Source organism: Coenobita brevimanus, chromosome 50 (genome assembly GCF_032717465.1).
Source record: "Coenobita brevimanus isolate Jiangsu-jjx chromosome 50, ASM3271746v2, whole genome shotgun sequence".
In the NCBI taxonomy this organism is placed as follows: domain Eukaryota; kingdom Metazoa; phylum Arthropoda; class Malacostraca; order Decapoda; family Coenobitidae; genus Coenobita; species Coenobita brevimanus.
In genome coordinates, this window is record NC_137003.1 from 50,318,719 (window position 1) to 50,341,327 (window position 22,609).

Here is a 22,609-nt window from a genome sequence, read left to right on the forward strand (position 1 = left end):
AACAGCTTGAGCTATCAACATGAAACTTTCAGGGTAACAAGTTATGGCCAAAACCTTGGACAAGTTCGAAAATAGGCACTCGGGGCAGCCACCTGACACTGACCCTCCTACCGATAACTGGGGGGTGATTCCTCTGATGTAATGAGGCACGCTACAGGATGCAGTTTTGAAAGAAGGTTTTGGTTTCATGTTGATATGGCGAATCTGAATGGAGTAATGGCAAAAAAACGATTTTTACCAGTCCCCGTTGTTTTACATTATTGGGGACCTACAGCCTAGATCTTGGCCTAATTTGGCCCAAAATTTAACCAGGTGATCAGAAAGTCATAGCCTATCATCCCTTCGATTTTAGTTAAAATCACACAAGTAGTTTTTGCGTAATGTTGTTAACAGATAGACAGACAAACAAACCAAGTGAAAACAATACCCGTCCACGAGCCCCTCCGGGGCGGGGACGGGTAAACAGGAAATAATTTAGAAATACGACAAAATATGTAAAAAAAAAAAAAAATACTGATTCACCTTCAGAAACTGAAAATTACATAATGTTGGAAAAATGTGGTAATAATATAAGACTGCACCCTCTCCTGTAATACAGTGCTGTTACCTCCTTTATATATATATATATATATATATATATATATATATATATATATATATATATATATATATATATACATATATATATATATAAAGAAAAGTGATTATCAAAGAACAGACTTTTAAAAGTTGCGGAAGTCCGTAATATTTCTGTTATTCGTCATCAACCTTGCACTCACAAAAGTGAATAATTAGCAAACCAAGTCTAACAAGACCTATTCTAACCATGAAAACAACATTCGTAGGTCCTAAACTTGACATAATTCGGTCTTAGCCGCCCTGAACCTTGGCCACTGGATTACGTCTATCAGGAAGGTCAACCCAGGCCGCCAATTTTGCTGAAAGGTATGATGGGGAAGGTGGAAGTATTGGAACTCCATCGTAAAACGAAACTGCAAGAAAAATACTCATTATAAATCTCAGCAATCATCACTGTAATGTTATCACTTCTGCAAACCATTTAAGGGAAAAAATAGATTTAATGTTCGTAATGCTCGTATTGAACTGGAAGTGCTGTGCTGACGTCCCGCTGGAGTAATATCGTCTCATGAGCACACATATCGTACTTTTCTTGTCTGTCACAGCACTCACAAGTACTTCTGCAGAACTGGAGTGCCTCTGATTATTTACACAACAGTAAACCTTAATTTTTGCCATTAAATTTTCGAACCTGTGAGAGGGCTGTCTCCTATTAAAAAAAAAAAAAAAAAAATCAGCATTGGTCTCAGTAACATCCAAATCATTTAAATAACCCTAAATGAAATATTGTGGGGAAAATGACCGTCAAGAAAAATGAGACTCACTCGCCATCGCCTGTGTCTACAACAATATTGGAAATGTAACGGAGAAGGAAAAAATAAAGGACAAAATCGCCAATAAAAACTAACGCTTTCGCTTATCACTGTTCACCATAGCAACCACATGGCTCCTTGTTTTAATCTTACATAGAAGAACAGGAAACAAAACAAAACAACGACAACAACAAGAATAATAATAACAGTAGTAATAATAATACAGAATTAATCATCACCATCACCATCACCATCATCATTCGAACCTCCTTTCCCATCCTAGGGCAGGATGAGGAGTAGTAACGTCCAGACAACCCAAGTTTGCCCAATCCAATGGGCCACTCTTCCATTCACTCATCATTCAAGCCCTCGGAATCCTGGCTCTATCTGATACGCCAAAAACTTTCACACATTCTGCAGCTTCACATCAACGTATCCTGTAGAGTCAATTCGAATGCTGTCACGTTAAAAAGGGGTGCTAAATCCCTGATCATGCACTTCTTCTCACAGCATTAACCCGGCCAGCTCGATCTTTTGTCAGTCCCCTAGCCTCACCGACTTCCATACCTCTCTTCCTCACACATTCGTCCACCATATCCCTCCAACTTCTCCTTGGCCTACCTCGCCTCCTCTCTCCTTCAAATTCGCTCGAATATGCCTTTTTTACCACTCTGTTGTTATCCATTCTTTCCACATAACCATACCATCTCGGTACACTCTTTTTGATTCTGGTGTCCACAGACTTCCTCATTCCACATCTTTCACGAATCACACTATTTCGTATCCTATCCACTCTCTGTACTCCACATATATTCCTCAGCAGTCCGATTTCCACTGCTCCCACTCCTGACTTTTCATTTTCATGCCACAACATAGTCCCACATCCATACTGTAAGTTAAAGTTGACACTAACACTCTTTCATGTAAGCCTCGTGCAACCGCAACACTCAAGCCTCTGTTTCTTATCAAGGCCTTCATAGCATCAGCTACTTTCCTTCCCTGTGTCACTCTACTTTCCACTTCTTTTGCACATTTTCCTCTCTTTTCTATCACTGCACCCAGGTATTTGAACTCTCACCAATTCCAGTCTCTCTCCATTCACGGTAGTCTCACACTCGGAGTCACCTTCTCTTTCGATGACCATCACTTTACCCTTTTCTACATTTACTCTCAGGGCACGACGCTCACAGACATCAGTAAAACCCTCCACTAGTATACCAAGTTCATATCCGGTATTTGCAAGTAGCATTGCATCATCGGCATACAACAATTTTGAGATATTCCATCCATCACTATTCATTTCCAACACCAACCCTCCCTCCATTACTTGTGTTTTTACTTCTCTCATCACCCCATCCATATATATGCTGAACAGGTATTAGTAATAATGATACTACTACTACTACTACTACTAATAATAATAATAATAATAACAAATAATTCACATTCAAAACTCTCAAGTTACTGAAATGAAATAATGTAGGACAAATAAAAAATCGCTTTCAAAATAAAAGGAATTGATTCACTCACCATTAGTCGCCATGACAGCAATAACAGAAAATAAAATAGCAACGGAAAAAGGAGACAAACTGTCAGTAAAAAGAAAGACTGCTTACCATACCAATATGCGTGACAACAACAGTAATAAGATTTAATATTGGAGGAACAGTAGGACAAAATGGTCAATAAAACGAACTACATTACTCACTGTTGGTCGTCATAATAACAGTAAAAAAAAATGCTGTAAAATCGTGGAAGGGAATAGGGATAGTATCGTCAAAAAAATAAAAATAACTGCTTAACTTACCTTCAGACATGCCAATCGCAACAGAAAATAAAATGGTAGAGGAACAAGGGGATAAAATAAAATAAAATGCGGTCTTCATAACAGGGGTAACAAAAGAAAATAATGGAGAGGGGAAAAAATAAAACCAACTACTTTACTGACCACTGGTTGCCATGACGGCCAGGACCTCCCCGCCTCGTGCCTCGATGGAGATGCCGTCCAGGAGATGTGACCAGCCTCCCTTGCCCCTCGTCTCATACACCAGACCCCGCACCTGCAGATGGGGTCCCTTCACGCCCATTCCGCCCGCGCCACCGCCCATCTCGTCAGGCCATGGGTTGTCGCGGGGAAATAGCTTGTCGTTGAGCATAGGCGGCTCGCGATAGCCCGTCCCATCTGGCGGCTGTTTGGGGCCGTAAGGGGAGTATGAGGGGGACTGGTGGTGGTACTGGTGAGAGTTGGGAGGGGCGTACTTGTTGTGGTTGGACATGGGAGGGGAGTGGGTTGGGTTGGAGTTGGCTGGGGAGTATGTCTGGCTGGAGCCGAAAGGGGAGAAAGGCTGACGGAAATTTGGAGGGGAGTAGTTCTGGTTGGAATTTGTGTGGGAGTATGTTTGGTTGGAGCTGAGTGGGGAGAAAGGTTGGTGAAAGTTGGGAGGGGAGTAGGTTTGGTTGGAGCTGGGTGGTGTGAAGTAGCTCTGTTTGCTGGTGAGTGGGGAGTAAGGCTGGTGGTGGAAGTTGGAGGACGTGGAGTAGTGATTATTCTGAGTGGAGTTGGACGGGGAGTAGTTTTGGCTGGTACTGGAGGAGTAAGGGTAGTGGGAATTGGGTGAACTGTACGGCTTCTTGGAGTTTGGAGGAGAACTACGCGGTTGTGGGCGAGAGTTTGTAGACGTTGGGGAGACGGGGTTATAAGAATAGGAAGCTAGGTGGGAACTGGGCGCCAAGCAGGAGTTGGTGATTCGAGGGACTGTGGGGTAGGACGGTGGGTTTGGGAGCTGTGGGTATTGGGAGGAGGGGGGACTGAGTGTGGGGAACTTGGAATTAGGGGCTGGGTATTGGGTAGTGCCGTTAGGAGAAGCGTAGGAGAAGCGTGAGTAGCCAGAGCTCTTGTGGGTGAGGGGTGAAAAAGGTAAGGGCTTCTGAGGGCCAGGCAGAGGGCGGAAGGGCAGGTTGTTGTAGGTGGGGGAGGAGTTAGGAGGGGAGGGCACTGGTGGGTAGGTACGGGGGGCGAAGTTCTTAAGACGAATATACTCCATCTTTTTAGAAATGTTCCTTCACAGTGTCACTACCTCAAGTTCAACCGTGTTTTCAAAATATTCACTAACCCAAGTCTCCTCATAAAAACTGTCACCTTGCTCTTAGCTACGTGTTCAACAGTAAATAATTCACGATGTCACTATCTTACTACGTATTCAGATGTTCGAAACTTTCTCATTTCTCAAACTTCAGAACTGACTTGTTTTCGAGCACGTGTTCAGAAGCATCTTTGTTTCCCAAGCCTAAAGAAACAGTATCGTTCTGGTTATGTGCGTCTTCAGAATTCAGTGTTTCACAGGGTCACCTTCTCATCAAAGAGTTCAAATGTTAACATTTCTGTAAAATCCAGTACTTCAGAAGAGGTGTCCCTTTTTCCTTATGTAAGAGTTCAAAACTTGTCTCTTACAGTGTCATTATATCTTCAGACGTTGATAGACAACTATTCTAAAGTTTTTTATTTCCTAAACTTTGGAAAACTAGTAATATTTTCAATGTTTATAAACCTCCATTTCACATACAAGCTTTATCATCACCTACTTCGCATCTCGATGTCCGAAGTTTTCATTTCCTAAACTTCACGGAAGTTTTGCTGTTCTAAACTTGACTGTTGAACTCCTGATTAGTAGTATGGACTGTTACTCTTAGATTTACACAGCACCGTCCTTAGTAAACGACCCAAATTAGCACCATATAAACGTGTACCTTCTTATCTGACTAATTAACGGAGGAAATAATGAGCATCGAAGACAGTTCGCACGTGCCGAAACAGTAAACAGAGTAGGGTCCGAGACAGCGTGCGTCCCTCTCAAGGCGGCGGCAGCGCAGACAACCACCACCTCCCACGGTCCAAGAGACACTAACACTCGTCGGCCCGCTATGTGTCCCACACCAGCCTGTTTTGAGCATCTCCCGCCCCCTCTACTCGGCACACAATTCCCGCGACAAGTATTATTAAATTCTTAAGACCGAGCGAGTCATTTTTAATTTCATTCTTGCTGGTACCCGTCAAAAAATGTAGGCTACTTAGATTTGAAAGGACGTCTTGAAATGAAGGGGTTAGTGAAGATTATATTTAACTCCAGACGTATCACCTACACGTCTTAATAACAAAAATGAAAGTAACAAGAGTAAAAAAAAAAGATTACGTCATCGGAATGAAGAGAAAACCACTTCTGCTTGAGGACGTCTGGTGAGATGCTTGCCAGTTCTAGACTATAGATATTTGCTTCAGAGTGTGCCCAAACTGTGTCGAGATTAATGAATACTATATATAATCCCTCTAGTCGAGAAGTCCTTCCTGAGATTAATTTAATTTACGGAGGTCGCGAGAATAAGGCAAAAAGGATGTTACCGTAGCGAAGAGGCTGCGTGGATATCTCTATGGTAATACAGCTCGTCTGGTGTTACTGTGTTAGCTTCAATAAAATGGGTCTGTGCGTTCTCTCTCATGGCTAGGATTTTATCTAGCAAAAATCATTTAGTGCGTGGTTGAATAAAATGATCGCTTCACTTAGACGACGTTGTGTGTGTGTGTGTGTGTGTGTGTGTGTGTGTGTGTGTGTGTGTGTGTGTGTGTGTGTGTGTGTGTGTGTGTGTGTGTGTGTGTGTGTGTGTGTGTGTGTGTGTGTGTGTACTAAGGCTACCACCAGACGATTTCATTAAGGTTAGGAAGGACATGGGACAAAGGCTATATCTGAACCGTCTGTTTCGAAATGTTTAACCTTAGCCCCCCAAAATCGTATATATATTAGAACAGAACTAAAACATCGGATTGAAGGGGTTATGATCGTTCACAAGACAGAACAGGCTAACTCCCTCACTCTCACTACTTTTTTCAGTTTTGTTCCTGCTACCTTCAGACGATTTTATTCAGCTTTGGACAGACTTTTTAACTTGAGGGGCTAGACGTGGCGTTCATGAACCCCTTTAACTATAGAGGTCCTTCGAAAAGAAAAATCGTCTGTTTCAAGACTAAAACTAAAAATGCGTCACGGGACTGAAGCGCTTGATTTGGATAGTGATTTAACCCCCTGCCTACGACGACGCTTTTTGTGCTTTATTCCTGCAGACCCCAGACGATTTGATTTTACTTACGGAGACTCTCGAGGCGAAGGGACTAGAAGCAATGACTACTAAGTTACTCCAGGAAGCAAAAACTCCCACAGGTTAAAGAAAATCGTCAGTTGGAAGAATCAGTAAAGAAGAAGAAAAAAAAGACTCCGACTTATACTAATTTTCAGCTAAATAAACGTTATTTGGAATAAAATACAAGAATTATTCCAATCATGAGAGAGTTACTGGTGACAGTAATAACACCTTCAGGTTCCTTGTGTTCGCCCTCAGCTGACTAAAATTATCTAACATTACCTTGTATAAAATTTAGAGATGTCTGCACCACGAGAGTTAATGATGACAGTATTAACACTCCCAGCCTCTTCTGACTAACTCTCAACTGCATATAATTGACTAACTAAAGCTGGAATAAAGACAAGAACCGACCGCGAAGGAGTAATCAAAAATAGACCATGTAAAAAAAAAAAAAAAAAAAAAAAAATTGATAGACGGGTTGAGAGGTACTGAAAATAAGAATAAGTGGAGAGGGTGATGTTTTACACTCCACTTGCCAGGTACAAAGGAAAATGTAAAGAGGACGAAAATTAAGAAAAGAAAGAAAAATCAGCAAAAATATAAAAACGACTTGATGAACCACATCCTGTTGCGGGAAGAATAATGACAATGGGAAGTCTTTCAAATATTTGCAAGAGATGAGCTCGCTGATTCTGGGGGATATTCTGATCAGCATTCTCCTCAGCTCTGTACTGCAGCACTTTTTTCGTAACAGTTTATTTCTATGTGCAACGAGCTACTACTTCCTTGTATGTTGTTTACCTAGTCTCTGTTGGTGTTGCTACTTGGGTAGAACGTACATAGATTTGAGGCATGATTCACCGAGTGCTGTGTTGACAGCTCTTTATCATCGTCGTCATCATCATCATCATCATCATCATCATCATCATCATCATCATCATCATTATCATCATCATCATCAGTGTTACTGCTATTAAAGCCAGCCCTACACATTTTTTTTTTATCCTCTTTCTTGCTTACGGATTCTTTTCACTTCATGCACATGGAATGAGTAAAGTGGTACAGATGTTGACTACTGACAAAAAAACTGCGGGATCAAGCCCAAAATAGGCAAAGAACCCACTGCAGAATCAAACTGTGTTAAGTCTTCACTGTTCCTACGCATAACTCACCGTCAGATCATAACCCTCCCTCCCTCCTTATCATCTCATCAAATATGGGTGGGATATCTCTAGCATATTTAATTATAAACGATTTGGTGATAATACCCAAGTAGTGACCTGTGACGGTACGTCGTGTCATCTGCTGGCCCAAGTGACGAAGATTTAATTTTACATAGACAAAGCGTTCATAAAACTGACCTGAGATGTGCGAACTAATAACCTGAGATGCGCGAACTAATAACCAAGAAACGAGTACAATTTCACCAAAATTATTTACGGCATGCCTAGAAAGTATTTTCAGAAAGCTAGACGGGAAAACGAAGGAGTAAACATGGATGGAGAAAAGCTAAACCATTTAAGATTTGAAGATGACATTGACCTAATCTCAGAAAGAGCAGATACATTGCAAGAAATGTTAAATGACCTGAACAGAGAAAGGCTCAAAGTAGGGCTAAAGATGAACCGGAGTAAAACTAATGTTTAATCCACAAAGAGCGCCATCAGAATAAGCGAAGAAATTCTTGAAGAAGCCGAAGACTACAAGTTTTGGGGACAAATACTAAAATTAACGAAAGACCATGATAGCAAAATAAAAAGACGCATTACAATTGGATGGAAAGCTTTCGGTAAACATTGAGACATCATGAAAAGTAGCTTGCCAACATGTATGAAACGAAAAGAATATAACTAATGTATAATTCTAGCTATGACGTACGGTTGTGAGCTTACAAAATCGATTGAAAATAAACTAATCCGTTCTCAGAGGGCAATGGAGAGGTCAATATTGGGAATATCTTTAAGAGACAGGAAAAGATTAACTTAAGTGAGAGAGCAGCCTGAAGTCAAAGACATTATAGAAGTTATTAAAAAAAAAAAATGGAGGTGGACAAGCCTTGCAGCAAGAATAAGAGATAACTGATGGAGCAAGAGGCTGATTGACTGGACACTAAGAGACTGTAAGAAAAGGTATAGCTGGGAGCTGGAGAGGTGAGATAGAAAAATTTGCAGGGAACACGTGGCAGAGATTGGCTCAGTTAAGGAATTCGTGGAGAAGGTTGGGAGAGGCTTTTGTTCAGCAGTCGACTTGTAATAAAACGAAATAAGATCCATAAGGCGTAGGAATCCATAGTAACTGCTCAATATATAATTATAAACTTTCGTCCAATGTTCGATACCATGACGATTTTTTTTTCCTTCATTAATGCCACTGACACGATTTATTTAGCTTAAGTGAGATCTTGGATATAGTTTAAGAGGATGGAGCCGTAGGCGAGAGTGACTGGCATGAGTAATGAAAATGAGGTCCGTCCCCACCAGGCCTAATTACACTAGTCGTGCAGAAACCGAAAGTCGTCAGTGTGACCTTGACAGCGGTCGCGAGGATCCATTTGTTTTAATACTGGCAACAGAAGACGCCTCACTGATATACAAATGGATAACGAAGGAGGACATCCACTGCCGCAGTATAGATGTCAAGGGATAATCAATAGTCGTGTAAAATTTCTGTCGATATAGTTCAACCCCATCAACCTGAGGACGTCTTCTACATTATAACCTCGCTCTCTCCACACGATTCTGTTCAGCTTAGCAAAGACGATTTGCTGTGAAGTGGTTAATGATGGCTATAATCTAACCCTAAGTTTGAGAAGTCTATCTTAAACCGAATAAATCCTTAAGAGGTAGGAGAAAATATTAAATAACCTCCAAGAGTAAAGGGGTTAAGATGAGTTTCTTAAATCAGAAAAAAATAAATAAATACGCCTTGGGAATGAAGAGGTTAGGATGAAATATGCAGCTCACACTAATAATGATCGTCCGTACTGTAACTGGTATTGAAATGAAAAACGCCTGCCAACAGTTTCCGCGATCTAGACGCAATAGCTGTATTTAAATCGAACACCAGATCATACCAAGATCCTAAGAGTTATTATGCTACCGAAATCCATCTGGTACGAAAACATTTCATTATTCTGTCCACTCTAGTTATCCCCAAGAAATCTTCTTCGACAAAAGAGAGACTTTTGTTGAAAGAATTGGAAACTATCTCCATTAACTTCTCCATGACGGGGACTTTTTTTTTTTTTAATTCTAATTCTAACTAGCGTCACAAACATATATTCAGCTTAAGGAAGACAGCTCAAACAGTTGGGGTTAATCCCTTCCGAACGGCAACTTTCTTTTTTCTTACTGTTACTCGACAATTTAAATCAACCTCATGTCGCACTTAAGGGTTTGGATGATATTTATTAATTCACTGAGTATGGCAGTATCATTTTTCTTTTTCTTGGTACTAGGACCAGACGATTTTATTCAGCTTTGGGGAACATTTGGTAGCGAAGGGATTATCACTTCTCTTCATTAACCCCTACATTATCAGTCATTAGCGCAAGCAGGCTATCATATGTCAATTATACTCAAGTTTGTGAGGGTCTTTAGTAGTGATGAGGTTAATGAAGTCTACACCTAAACCATACAATTACCAAAGTCACTCCTAAGTTGACTAAAATCAAGAGACAGCCAGAAATGCTAAGTAATATGTCATCGGACTGAAGGAAATAGGAGTATCATACAGTAAGCGAAAAAAGTATCGAAACTACCATGTCTGATGAAAATAAACCTAAACAATATTGCCCTGTGTGTTTCAGTGTATATGTCTGGTACCTCAGAGTACAGGTAATTAGGAATTTTGGCTGATACCAGATTCTGTCAGGTGGAGAATGGTTAATGAATGCATACATGACAGTAATGATGGCAAAGATTACAACCAGTGGAAATGTTGAGAGACTGCGTGGATGATGGAAATATAACCAGAAGATTAGGTAGAAACTAGTTAAATGATAATAGAATAGGAGTTAGAGGATAGTTAGAGGCCATACATGATAGGATGGCAACCAGTTCCAGTTCCTGTTTTTCCTGATCGGCAGTTCCATCACGGCTCTGAGGTCCGGGGTGGACTTACGTGTTTATTAGGCTACGCGGAAAATGCTGCCCGCACACGATCGTTTCAGTGCCGTGGCCTGTGTTACGTGTCAGAGGGAAAGGCTGGGGGAGGAAGAGGGTGTGGGAAGTAGCCTGGAGCTGAATAAAATCGTTCAATGGTACCAAGAGTGTGATATAAAGTGAAGGCATCGTGCTGCAGAGGGCTGAGTGTGTGAAAAAGTAGTCTTCAGCTGTATAAAATCGATTAGCCGTAACACGAAGGGGAAAAAAAGGGGAGGAGGGGGCTGTCATCATCCCAGTAGCTTGGAGCTGAATATAATGGCTGATAATAGTTTGATCGTAACTATAAAAATAAAAAAAAAAAAAATCGCCGCACCAGCAATCCTGAGCTGAATATACAATCTGCTTGGCGGCAATAAAACTAAAACATAATAAGCTGGCGTTGCTCACATATGCCTAGTTCTTCCAACACAGGAAAAGAATGAAAGGTCATCGCACTAAAGGGTGGCGGATGTGGGAAGTAGCCCTGAGCTGAATACACAATTGCTTGGTGGTGGCAAAAATATAAAAAGAAATGACGCCGTCTTACTGCAGGGCTTAAATCTAAAGGAAAAAATTTTTGTACGAACCCAATTACTTTACTTGGGGCTCAGGGTCAGGGTCAGTAACTTTCTTCTGTGTAAGATTCTCGAAGACTTGGGTGAAATTTGATCCACCAAACCTGGAATGTGTTTCGACTTGCTTCGTAAGTAAAGATTTTCTCCAAACCTTCTAACGGCGGGAATATTATGAGCACTTTTCACCACCCACCGGCGTCTGATAGGAAAACTGGCCAGGAGAAACTGTTCCCATGATCATGGTTGGAAAAGACTCAAGATTTTTAACTTAATCAGAACATTTGATAGGCGAAGCGGAGCTACACACGTCCCGAGTAGTCTACACAAACGAGTGAATCACACAAGTTATAATGGAATGCAAACTTCAAACTACTAAGCGTGTTTGTTGGCGCACCCATTGACGTATTCTGATCACCTACAACTGCATTACTGATTGTGGTTAAATGGTAATCGATTAACCACATGTATTTAGTGATGACCTATTTTTTTTAAAGCATATTCCTGCTACCAGTAAACTATTTAATTCAGCTTAATAGAGACACCAAATTGGAGGGGTCTGATAGAGCCTTCCGTAACCTCTTTAATCCAGTGATGTATTTCTTAGGTTACTCTTGCTCTCTCCAGACGATTATATTCAGCTTAGGAGAGGCTTTTCGAACTGGATGGGTTAGCTACAGCCTTTATTAATCTCTTGACTCTTGGGGTGCTCTCAAACTGAATTAAATCGTCTGGCAGCAACGCAAATAAAAAGTACGTTACCAGAGAGAAATGGTTAACCCCCTTTCACTAAAAGATTTCCCTCCTGAGCTGAATAAACTAGTATGGTAACAGCAAGTGTACATTAAGTATGATGTACTCGGGTTGAAGGGATTAAAGTGAACATATCCCCGTTACATACTCGTAGGCTCCCTAGTTGCCATCGTTGCTACATCAACGTGCAGGAAATGTATCTCAAAATGTTTATTATTGGGAACGAAGTGTCTTAAAAGTGTCTTAAAATAAATCTTTATAGCCTGGTCTCTCCCACAACACGCCCCACAACTTCCTCGTTACCCACGAAGTGATTGCCCATTACCCACGTCCACTTCCCCACGCACACACACCATTTCACGATCCAGTGCTCCTATTGTACGTCCACTTTAACTTGGTGGAGATTTTCGTAAATTTGCACCACATTTTATATAGCTCAGCAGTAAAGTTAACTCTAGTGCTCTACATTATTTCCACAACACTTACATAAGTATTTGCTCTTCAATTCAACTTGACCTCAAATTCTCATCTCACCACCCGGAACGATAAACATTAACAAGAAATTGTCAGTAAATTATGATGCCCGTCACGAACAAAGCATTAACAAGAAATAATCAGTAAAATATGCTAGTGGCGGAGAAGCTCTATGAAAAGAATGTAGAAGCGTAGTATTGTCTGACTCTGCTACTCCGATAAGCTGCAAATAGGATGAAATCTCCTCCAGGTTATGATGGACGGCCTGCGTATTTTCGAGAGCCGCACTTCGTGACTCGTTTTCCCGCCAATCAAAGGGCGGGAAAGGCAGTAAATAAGGGGCTGCCTTGTACTATCACCAGCAAAAGTATACCATCAATCCTCTGCCAGCACTCTTTCCTTCTCGCCTTCCATACTTATTTCCCATTCCTCCTCGGACATCAGAGAGTATCCTTGCTTCTCAAACTCCTTTGTTATCTGCCTGATATTGCTGTAGCATATGAGTACTGTATGTAAAATCTTCCATCGTCACAGCTAGCAGGGAAGCGAAATCAAAATTTTTATTATAACAGTACATCACAGACCAATGGTTTATGCCTCGTAGTGCTGTTTTATAAAGATGGCCAAAGGTTTACGGTCGCTGCTTTCTAATGCCTTCCTGCCAGTCAGCACGCAGTTGGGATATTAGGCTGGTGAAAAAGGAAGCTTGGGCCATAACTCTCGCCAGTGGCTTGTTTACGAGATACTTTAAAATTTATGGGGAAATTCCGCAAGCAGGTGTACAAATGGAACCCAGACGGCGGACTCACAGGCACAGATTATGATTTTTAAGGCAATATTCTCGTGCACTCTGGAGGTTTCTTAACACCTTTTTCTAAACTGTTTGTTCTGCATATTACATTTTCACATTCTCTTGTATGCCAGTCATGCCTTTCAGATAAGGCAATATACTGCATAAGCAGCATCAAATCAAATATTCACCAGGTATACGCGGAAAAGGATCCTAAACATACGAGAAAGCTTTAATATTTTCTTGTAAGTTTTGTATTTATTTCTGATATGAACACAGAACGTACGCGAAACATCCAAGAGAATTTTCGCTGGACACATGCAATGACATCCTTAAGTTGACGAGAACACAATCCTTGGTGCATTTAAAAGACAAAAGGCGAGTCTTACATGAAGGTGCAGTAACCTCTCGGACCCTGGGAGATCACTCACGTTTTAGCCAACGTGATGAAAATTCCTGCGTGACGGAATTCATGATGCCGAAAGAAATAAATGCATAGGTGCGTTGTGTAAGGTAACTGTACGAATAAGAGGTCTTCCAAATAGCACTGTTCAAGTGATAAGTATGAGTTAAGATAATATTACTGCAGTACTTGCTGAACATTATTTAAAAGGGCCGAAAGACTGAACACTAGTGGATATGACTGCTGTCTCATGATTTAGGACGGTCATGTTCTATTAGCTATGTTCGCTGTTTTCAGCCTTTTCACCATAATCTTATATGGCAAAGTTCTAGATACAGTCTTTCGTTACTGCATTACTGAATTACCTAATCGTGTACCTATCAGTGTACATATAATGATGAACCTCAAGAGATCACTTTGACAGTTTACTTCATATCCACGGAACTAATGCAAGTGCACTGTGGACAGATGGGGTGGATGTATATAAACAAGAGTGGTGTGATTTGGAGAAAGGATAGCTTGGAGGACAGGACGACATGGAGGCGATTTCTCTGTGGCTACTCCTTACGGCATTTAGGCGTCTCGCTATAGATAGAGATTAATAGGATCTGTCAAGCTGTGTGTGTGTATGGGGGGGAGGGGAGTATGGGTTTGGGTGTATGTGGGTGTAAATTTTAATGTTTGGATGTGCTGTACTGATTTGATTTCAGAGCAGGAAATCTGAAAGCGTACCAGATCTAAACCATCAGTGTATGAACAGGACTATTAAACTCCGTAATCGCTGTCGGACTTTTTACAAACTTATTCTGTCTGAAGCAATATTATACTAAGCACAGGCAACCCTTTCTATGAGGAAAAACATTAAGGGACAGAAAAATTTGCGAGAACACAGTGCATGTCATGAAACATTTTGTATATGGAAAATATACTGAGAATCTTGCATAATAGCCATACATAGATTTAGCATTTCATATTCTCTCTCTCTCTCTCTCTCTCTCTCTCTCTCTCTCTCTCTCTCCTACAAGGACAAACAGACTCAACTAACCTGACTGAAGATGGCTACACGCTGCCTGGACCTGCGAGACTGTAGGGAGGTGAGGGACATCTGGGACCCGTTGAGCTTGGCGTTGTGGCGATTTGCTACCCCTGCCCCCGCGCCCCTCCTCTCTCGGTAGTACCCGTCCGTCGCAAGCAGGTTGGCCTCGCTAGAGCTCTGGGGGCAGACAGGTTGGCGGTGGTGAGAAATTGTGTGACTGAGGCAGAAATTACTTTGATGCTGGGTTGAGAAGTATAATATCCATCTATATATTCATCTATATATCTACCTACCTATCTATCTATATATATCCATACACATATATAATGACCATTTCCTTGATTTACTGACTTCAGAAGGTTATTAGTGGGCTAATATTGAGCAAAAGTCCTGCATCAACATGGGTCTATTTCTCAACAGTAACAGAGCTACAGTTGCTGACGACCTTCTGGGCCTATTATGAGAGAGACCATTTTTTGGACTTTTTTGCTGTTAAGGTCATCAGTAACTTTAAGTCCGTAGGGACTGAGGATTGAACACATTTGGCATGTCAATTTTTGCTCAAAATTAACCCACGAATCATCTGAAATTTGTAGTTGAAATGAGAGAGAGAGAGAGAGAGTTGAGAGAGAGAAAGAGAGAGAGATGAGATAGAGAGAGAGAGAGAGAGAGAGAGAGAGAGAGATGAGAGAGAGAGAGAGAGAGAGAGAGAGAGAGAGAGAGAGAGAGAGAGAGACTTGATTATAAATGTTCTGTTACTGGAAACGATTGAGAAGTGTGTGTGAATCTGACTGATTGCGAGGTATGGCAACTATGGCAGAATAACTTTGAAGTGATTGAATGTGTACAAATAAAGGTAAGAGTCGAACGTGGGGAAAGAGAGCAAAGTCGATTTATGAACTGTAAGCTTGGTTATTTGTGAAAAAGCATAATTGTGAGTTCGCTGGAAGGGGCAGGTAATGAGGACCAAGAACTAGATGGAGAGGTGAGGTGGAAGAACATACGAGAGAGGATGGTGTATCGTTTGAAAGTCGTTATTGATTAGGGGCATTTGTATATGGAGATCCTTTTTGTTTTGTTTTTCTTCTTTTTCTTTTTTTTCCAGAAGCCGCGTCCCTCAATATGCTGCGTCGAGCCACTGATGGATGGCAGGTAATTTTGTGGCACTGACTGCAGCAGTAAATTGTGACTTATTACGAGGATCAGAAGGATGGTTGAGTGGTAGTCGGTGCCTGAGATGGATTAAGAAAGGTAAGGCGTAGGTTTGGCTGATTGTGAAGGATTATGGGCGTGGCAGATAATGTATGTGATTGTAATGGATACTGCAGCCAAAAAAAAAAAAAAAAAAAAAAAAAAAAAAAAAAAATTAACCCCATCAATCGAGTGACCTCAATTTTCTGATACAGTTTTGTTATTTACAGACGATTTACCCAGCTTAAGAGATTTTTTCAAACTGGGATGACTAGATATGGCCTTCATCAGCCCCTTCACTACTAGGGCGATCTAAGTTGCATAAAATTGTCAAGACATACAATAAATAAAATGTAAAAAGTCACCGAACTGAGGGGTTAAGTGCAATATAGTAGGATCACGAGAGAGGAGGGGAACTTCCTTTGGAACTGGCTGAGTAAAAGTGAGAGTGGCCTTTGCATATTTACAATAAAGGATAAAGTTCCGAAATTCGGCTACGACAAGACGCAGAGACTAAATTATGAAAGTGCAAATAAAATGAGATACCGTATCAGTCAACTGCTTAACCTCTTCACTTAACCTAAGCTAACCTAACCTAATCTGATCTAACCAAATTTAACCTAATATGAACTTATGTTCTAACCTGACCACCCAGTATAACCTATCAATGTTCAGCTTAATCTTGCTAAGTTAACCTTGTTCTGTGATGGTTAACTGAGATTCAGTCGAACAGACCTATATATACTGTCTACTTATATTTGGCCTAAAACTGTCATGTCTTCATATTGAATGCTGAGCTGCGACAATGCATTAACACTAGAAAATAGTGAGACAAAGAAGTGTAATGAAAAGTATTTAGAGCCTTAGTATTGTGTTATTCTGCAACCGAGTTGCGTGAAATAAGCTCTAAAAGAACGAAAATCTAAAATCTCTCTCTCCTTCTCTCTCTATCTCAGTGTTCTTTCTTCTTAGTTTACTTCCTCTGGCTGTCCTCCAGCTCACCTTATCCTCACTCTTGTTTTTACCCTCTCCCTCTCCCCTTCACACTCGTTCTGTCTTTCCCAGATCATTCACTCTCACTCCCTCCCATCCCACTCACTTCCCATACCCTCTCACTCAAAATCTCTATCCTCTCACTCTTTTCCTCTCACCCTCTCCTTCCTCTGGTTTCACTCCCTCCCCCTCTCTTGCTCCTCTCCTTGTTTTGGGTATACACTCCCTCGCCTCTACAATCTTCCTCTCACTCACTGTCCTCTCCAGTCTTTCTCTCATCCGTTCTCTCTCTCCTCTCGCACCTTCTCTCGTTTTCATTCTTCAATACTCCCTTTCTTAACACCTCTTCTACTTCTCCTCTTCCAACCCTCATTCTTTTCCCCTCCACCTCCTCTCCTCTCCTCTCATCCCCTCAACCTTTCCTCTTCCATTCTTTATCTTTACTCCCTCCTCTACTCCCCTCATCCCCTCACCCTCACCTTTCAACTAGTCTCACCTCACCCTCTCCATTACCACCACCACATAGCCCAGAGCACCCAGTTTGCCGCACCGCTGACGATTACCATCTCGGTAATTAGACCCGGATTTATGGGCAATTAGGGCTATGCTACGGGGCTGCAGGGGATGGCACAAACACTGGAGGCGCTGATGGCTTGCTTCCTCCCTCTCATCTTGGCGGGAATGCACGAGGGTTACAAGTAATTTATTACAGAAGGAAGTTAAGAACGAGCTCATTACAGGGTTTCAGTTCCTGGCCATTACCCGAGTGTGGATATATGACGGTAATTCGTCTAATAGGTAGCTAATGTCTATACGTGACGTAACTAAATCCTTTAACCCATTCAGGGTGATGACATATTTGTTACTCTATGTTTACTACTCCCACACTCTTATTTATTCGGTTTAAACAGGTCTTTTCGAACTGGAGGGGTAAGAAATGGTCTTTTCGAACTGGAGGGGTAAGAAATGGTCTTCATCAAGCCCTTCATCAGAAGAGGTCCCCCAAGATTAGTAACATCGTCTGGAATTAGCTAGCGTAAAACTGAGGAGAAAAGTAATCATGATAAAGAGTATGACCAGTTAATTTTGTTATTTTGCCTACCGCCAAACGATTATATTTAGTTAAGGATGGAGTCACTCTTGATCGAAACATATGACAAACAACATTAAACGTGGTCGAGGATTTTGCAATAGGTGAATGCTGTCGACCTAAAAAAAAATCTGAGCCTTGACCGGAACCTCGTAGCTAAATTTCTTTCGATGCATAACACTGTCAACTCTCCGCGGACAGAGATGGAGATTCGCGGACCTTCCGTATTGTGAGGAAATGGACGGCATGCTGGTAAATACAGTAAAGCCAGTCACACTGCTTCATGATTCAGTTAGGATCGTTCAGTTGACTCTGGATGGGTTCGCTCTTCTCATTTTGGAGTCGATTTAGCGCTAAGTCTGCGAACCTCACAAACGTAAAAGGGTACTCAAACCCAACCTACGTTTTTAACTTAACTGTGAAGCGGCGTAACTGTGAGCTAACCCGAGTGAGACTGATATTTTCCATGTCATTAAATTACTCATGTTATAATAGGTCCCCAAAGAGATAGCTGTGATACTCTTCCGTATTCCTCTCAGGCGGGTGTACCTGCGTCATGAGGGAAGCTCCTGTCTTTAAAATAGTTACAATCCGTTTTGATGTGTTCTGAAAATCTCACTGTGACATGATTATTCTCCTTTTCTTCCTTCCCCCTCCCCCTCTCTCTCTCATATACCTATTTGTCTAACTATTTATTTGGTTATTTGTATCTTTAACTGTCCATCTTACTGTTATCAATCAATCTGTCTGTCTATCTCTCACCTTTGCTCTGGTTTCCCTTGCAGACGAGGGCGTGTTCCAGTCCCTCGCAGCTAGCAGGTCCGGGTTACTCTTGCTCCTGGTATACCTGTCAGAGCGGCCTATGGGAGACGACGCCCCGTCCCTACCCCTGCCCCCGCCCCCTCCGCCCCCGCCCCCGTCGTCGCTGGAGTCGTAACCGCTGCTGCCGTCGCGACCTGGGGCGGTGGGGGGAAAGACTCGAGGAAGGCCGAACTTGAGGTAAGTGAACATGTTGGATCCAAGTTCACTCTTTGGCCCATATCTGGAAAAAAAAAAAAAAATACTCATCATCACAACCTTTATTCTTCTCCTATACCGTGTCTGATTTAACAGTGCCGTGAATTGCTTAAATGATAGAATCGCAGAGACATATGGAGAAGCTAATTATTTGTATATGTGGGTATAATTCATCTTTAACCATCCCTCTAACTTCATTATTTTTGTAATCACCAGTGCAGCTTTCATTCTTGACATCACGGTAGCTCAATTTTTCACAACTGTAAATAGATTGGGAAGGATCAAGAAACACTCTCTTCATCATCATCATCATCATCATCATAACTTTACTTCCCGCTAATATATGGAAAGGGCAGTGAAAAACGCCATCATCACTCAATTTTCAATGAATGTAGCCTACGGAGTGGGTGTCGATAGTAAATGAAGTGGATAGTGGAAAAAAGTATACATTATTATCGTTATCATCATCGTTTTCCACTAATACTAGCGACAAACATCACATTTATTATTATTATTATTATTATTATCATCATTATTTTTATTATTATTATTATTATTATTATTATTGATATTATTATTATTATAATCATCATCATCATCATTATTATTATCATTATTATTAATCATTATTATTATTGTTATATATTACAATTATTTTTATTATTATTATAATTTCTTCTGATAAATGTAGGGAGGCTGAAACTCGATAATGACACATCTCATGAGAAAATAATATCTACTACCTAAACAGCAAGAAAAAAAGCTGTAGAAAAGGCAAATGTCAGAAACCAACAATTCACCTGCCAAGCCTTACCTCGTTACCATTTACCTACGACTGATCAAGTCAGTCGCTAATTCTCCTACATATCAGCGACCTCTGTGTTGTCTTAATGGGATTGTTCATAACCACTATACCCAGAAGCGACTGACTTGAGTTCAATGAAATCGTATGGTGTTAGTCAAAAAAAGTACTCGGTCTGCAGGGTCTGTTGTAGGAAAAAAAAAAAAGAGGGATGGCTTGTTTAGTGTACTATTCTACCAGGCTTGTTCATATCATCATCATCATCATCATTGTCGTCGTCATCATTCCTTTCTACCTTCCCACGTTTTATGTGGGGGAGACAGTATATAGAAGACACAAAAACAAACAAAAAAGGAATGTAACGAAGTATAAAGACAACATTCAATATAATGTGTTAACCTACCATCCAATTTCCAGACAAAACTATCGAAATTCTTATGCCGTTCTTATAGAGGTACACAAACTTCGTCAAAATCAACATCAACTTGCGTATGAGCTCGTGTGGGCCTCGTCAAGCCAGAGTTTCATGGAGGTATACGTAACAAGGTAAAATAATTAACTCTTTTTGCTGAGAGAAATCCCGGCAGTTACAGAGTTTAGGTAGTGTCAGGAATTACGTGAGTGGTGGTCAGACACACCTGTGCCTATACCGTGATCAGCCAGCGTCAGGTAGGCGGAAGACCTGACCGATAATTACTCAGCGTTCTCCTTTTTTAGGCTCTCTTCTTGTATGTATGGTGGAAGGTAGACGAACGGAATAGAGGGTAGGGTAGGGTAATGGGAGGATGTAGAGTCGAGAATAAAATTCCGCCTAACATTCCACCACTTCTTACTTTCTGCTTGGCTAATATTCTGTAGGTTGGGAGGCTTGGTTTGCTTTTCTTTTCATAGATTTTATTTATTTATTTATTTAATTTTTATATCATACTTCAGTTGGACAGTCAGTCAATTTTTTGTCCCTGACTTTACATTTATGTTCTAAATTTACTAAATATAATCGTCCGGTTATAGCAAAAATGGAATGTTGATGGCGTCCTTGGGCTTAGAGAGTTAAGCTACTGAACCGTATTTTTTTAAACCTTAACTCGTTAGCTTTAGAATCCTCCGTTTGTTTTTTACTGTCCAGAGATTCCTGTCTTTAGTTTGAGTCCTGATTTCTCAGCGCGTAGAACTGTTCAGATGGAAGAAACTATACCCACAAAGTGATATTGTGCGTTTTGTGTGTACATCTTCTTAATAAGTGCAGCTTCAGTACGAGGGAATAATTTCTTCCATTCTTTATTTTGGTACCCTTATCATCTCCTTTACTTTTTTTTTTTTTTTTATTGCGATGTGTTGGTGTGAGCTTCAGTTGTGGTCTTGATGTGACCTGAGTGGTGTTAACTTTAGTTCATCGTCGCCTTAATATTCTGCATTGCATTTTACGTATTGCTGTGTAATATTGTGGCCAATGAGCATCTTTCGGCCAGTCTATCTGGAATTCTGGTAATCTGTCTGTCTATCTATCCATCACTCTCGCTCTCTATCTATCTATTCCTCCACGAGTCACGGCACACACAAAACGGCATGCACAGCCCCTCCACACGCAGACCAATGAAAAAGTACAAGACAGCTGACATAGAAAGTGGCACATATAGAGACAAAAAGCTGCAATGTTCTCACAATTTCGTCCACCCCTGCTGGTTCGCCATAAAATAGGGTGAATGTGTATGATAATATGTGGAAGCCGGCAACCGTATGGCAAATTACCCATACCACGGCAATTTTCCTCTTATGTGTGTGGGGAAAGTGTATGGGACGTGGGATGGCATTCACAAAGAAGCTTGAGATAGTAAATGATGTAAGTGTGATTTATTCTTTCAATTTTCCTATGTCGCATGTAATAGGTAAACACAAAGTTAGACATAGATACATAGATAGATAGGTAGATACATAGATAGACAAATATAGAGAAACAGACAGGCAGGCAGGCAGAACAGATGGGCAGACAGACAGAAAGACATATAGACAGACACAAAGATATAAATAGATACTGCAGGTAAATACAGAGATGACTGGCTGGTTCCTGGATAGCTGGATGGATGGACAGACTGACAGACAGATAACAGATGGATAGATAAATATACAGATAGACATACAGATGGATATACAGAGAGAGAAATAGATAGATGGGTCAGACCGTTATGTATAGAGACAGATCTATCAATATATTTATGTCAATGTATCTGTCTGTGCCTGTCTATCTATCTATATACATGTATCTATCTATCTATCTCTCTATCTACATCTATCTATCTATCTACCTCTGCAAATGTGTGTGTGTGTGTGTGTGTGTGTGTGTGTGTGTGTGAATAATGTGTACAATAAAAAGATAGATACATAATTAGATGGACAGACAGAGATAGACAGATAGATAGACAGGTGTGAAACTGAGTGGTAGGGTTAGTGGCACACGGGGCTCTCAGGGTAAGCACAAAGAGGCGTCAAAAGAGCTGACTCACGTACTCTCTGTGAACTGGTGTGTGTGTGTGTGTGTGTGTGTGTGTGTGTGTGTGTGTGTGTGTGTGTGTGTGTGTGTGTGTGTGTGTGTGTGTGTGTGTGTGTGTGTGTGTGTGTGTGTGTGTGTGTGTGTGTGTGTGTGTGTGTGTGTGTGTGTGTGTGTGTGTGTGTGTGTGTGTGTGTGTGTGTGTGTGTGTGTGTGTGTGTGTGTGTGTGTGTGTGTGTGTGTGTGTGTGTGTGTGTGTGTGTGTGTGTGTGTGTGTGTGTGTGTGTGTGTGTGTGTGTGTGTGTGTGTGTGTGTGTGTGTGTGTGTGTGTGTG

General features: G+C 41.1%; 1 protein-coding gene across 1 annotated transcript in view; it reads right to left on the reverse strand.

Annotated features, from left to right (window-relative positions):
• The window catches only part of LOC145399662 (ATP-binding cassette sub-family G member 8), a 107,801-nt gene that overhangs the window by 76,423 nt on the left and 8,769 nt on the right, over nucleotides 1-22,609 (reverse strand). Inside the window, exons 3-5 of the mRNA XM_080272203.1 lie at nucleotides 18,734-19,013; nucleotides 14,707-14,874; nucleotides 3,340-3,580 (exon numbers count right to left, since the gene is read on the reverse strand). Of these exons, the coding sequence (XP_080128329.1) occupies nucleotides 3,340-3,580; nucleotides 14,707-14,874; nucleotides 18,734-19,013 (689 nt within the window). The remainder of the gene's footprint in view (nucleotides 1-3,339; nucleotides 3,581-14,706; nucleotides 14,875-18,733; nucleotides 19,014-22,609) is intronic.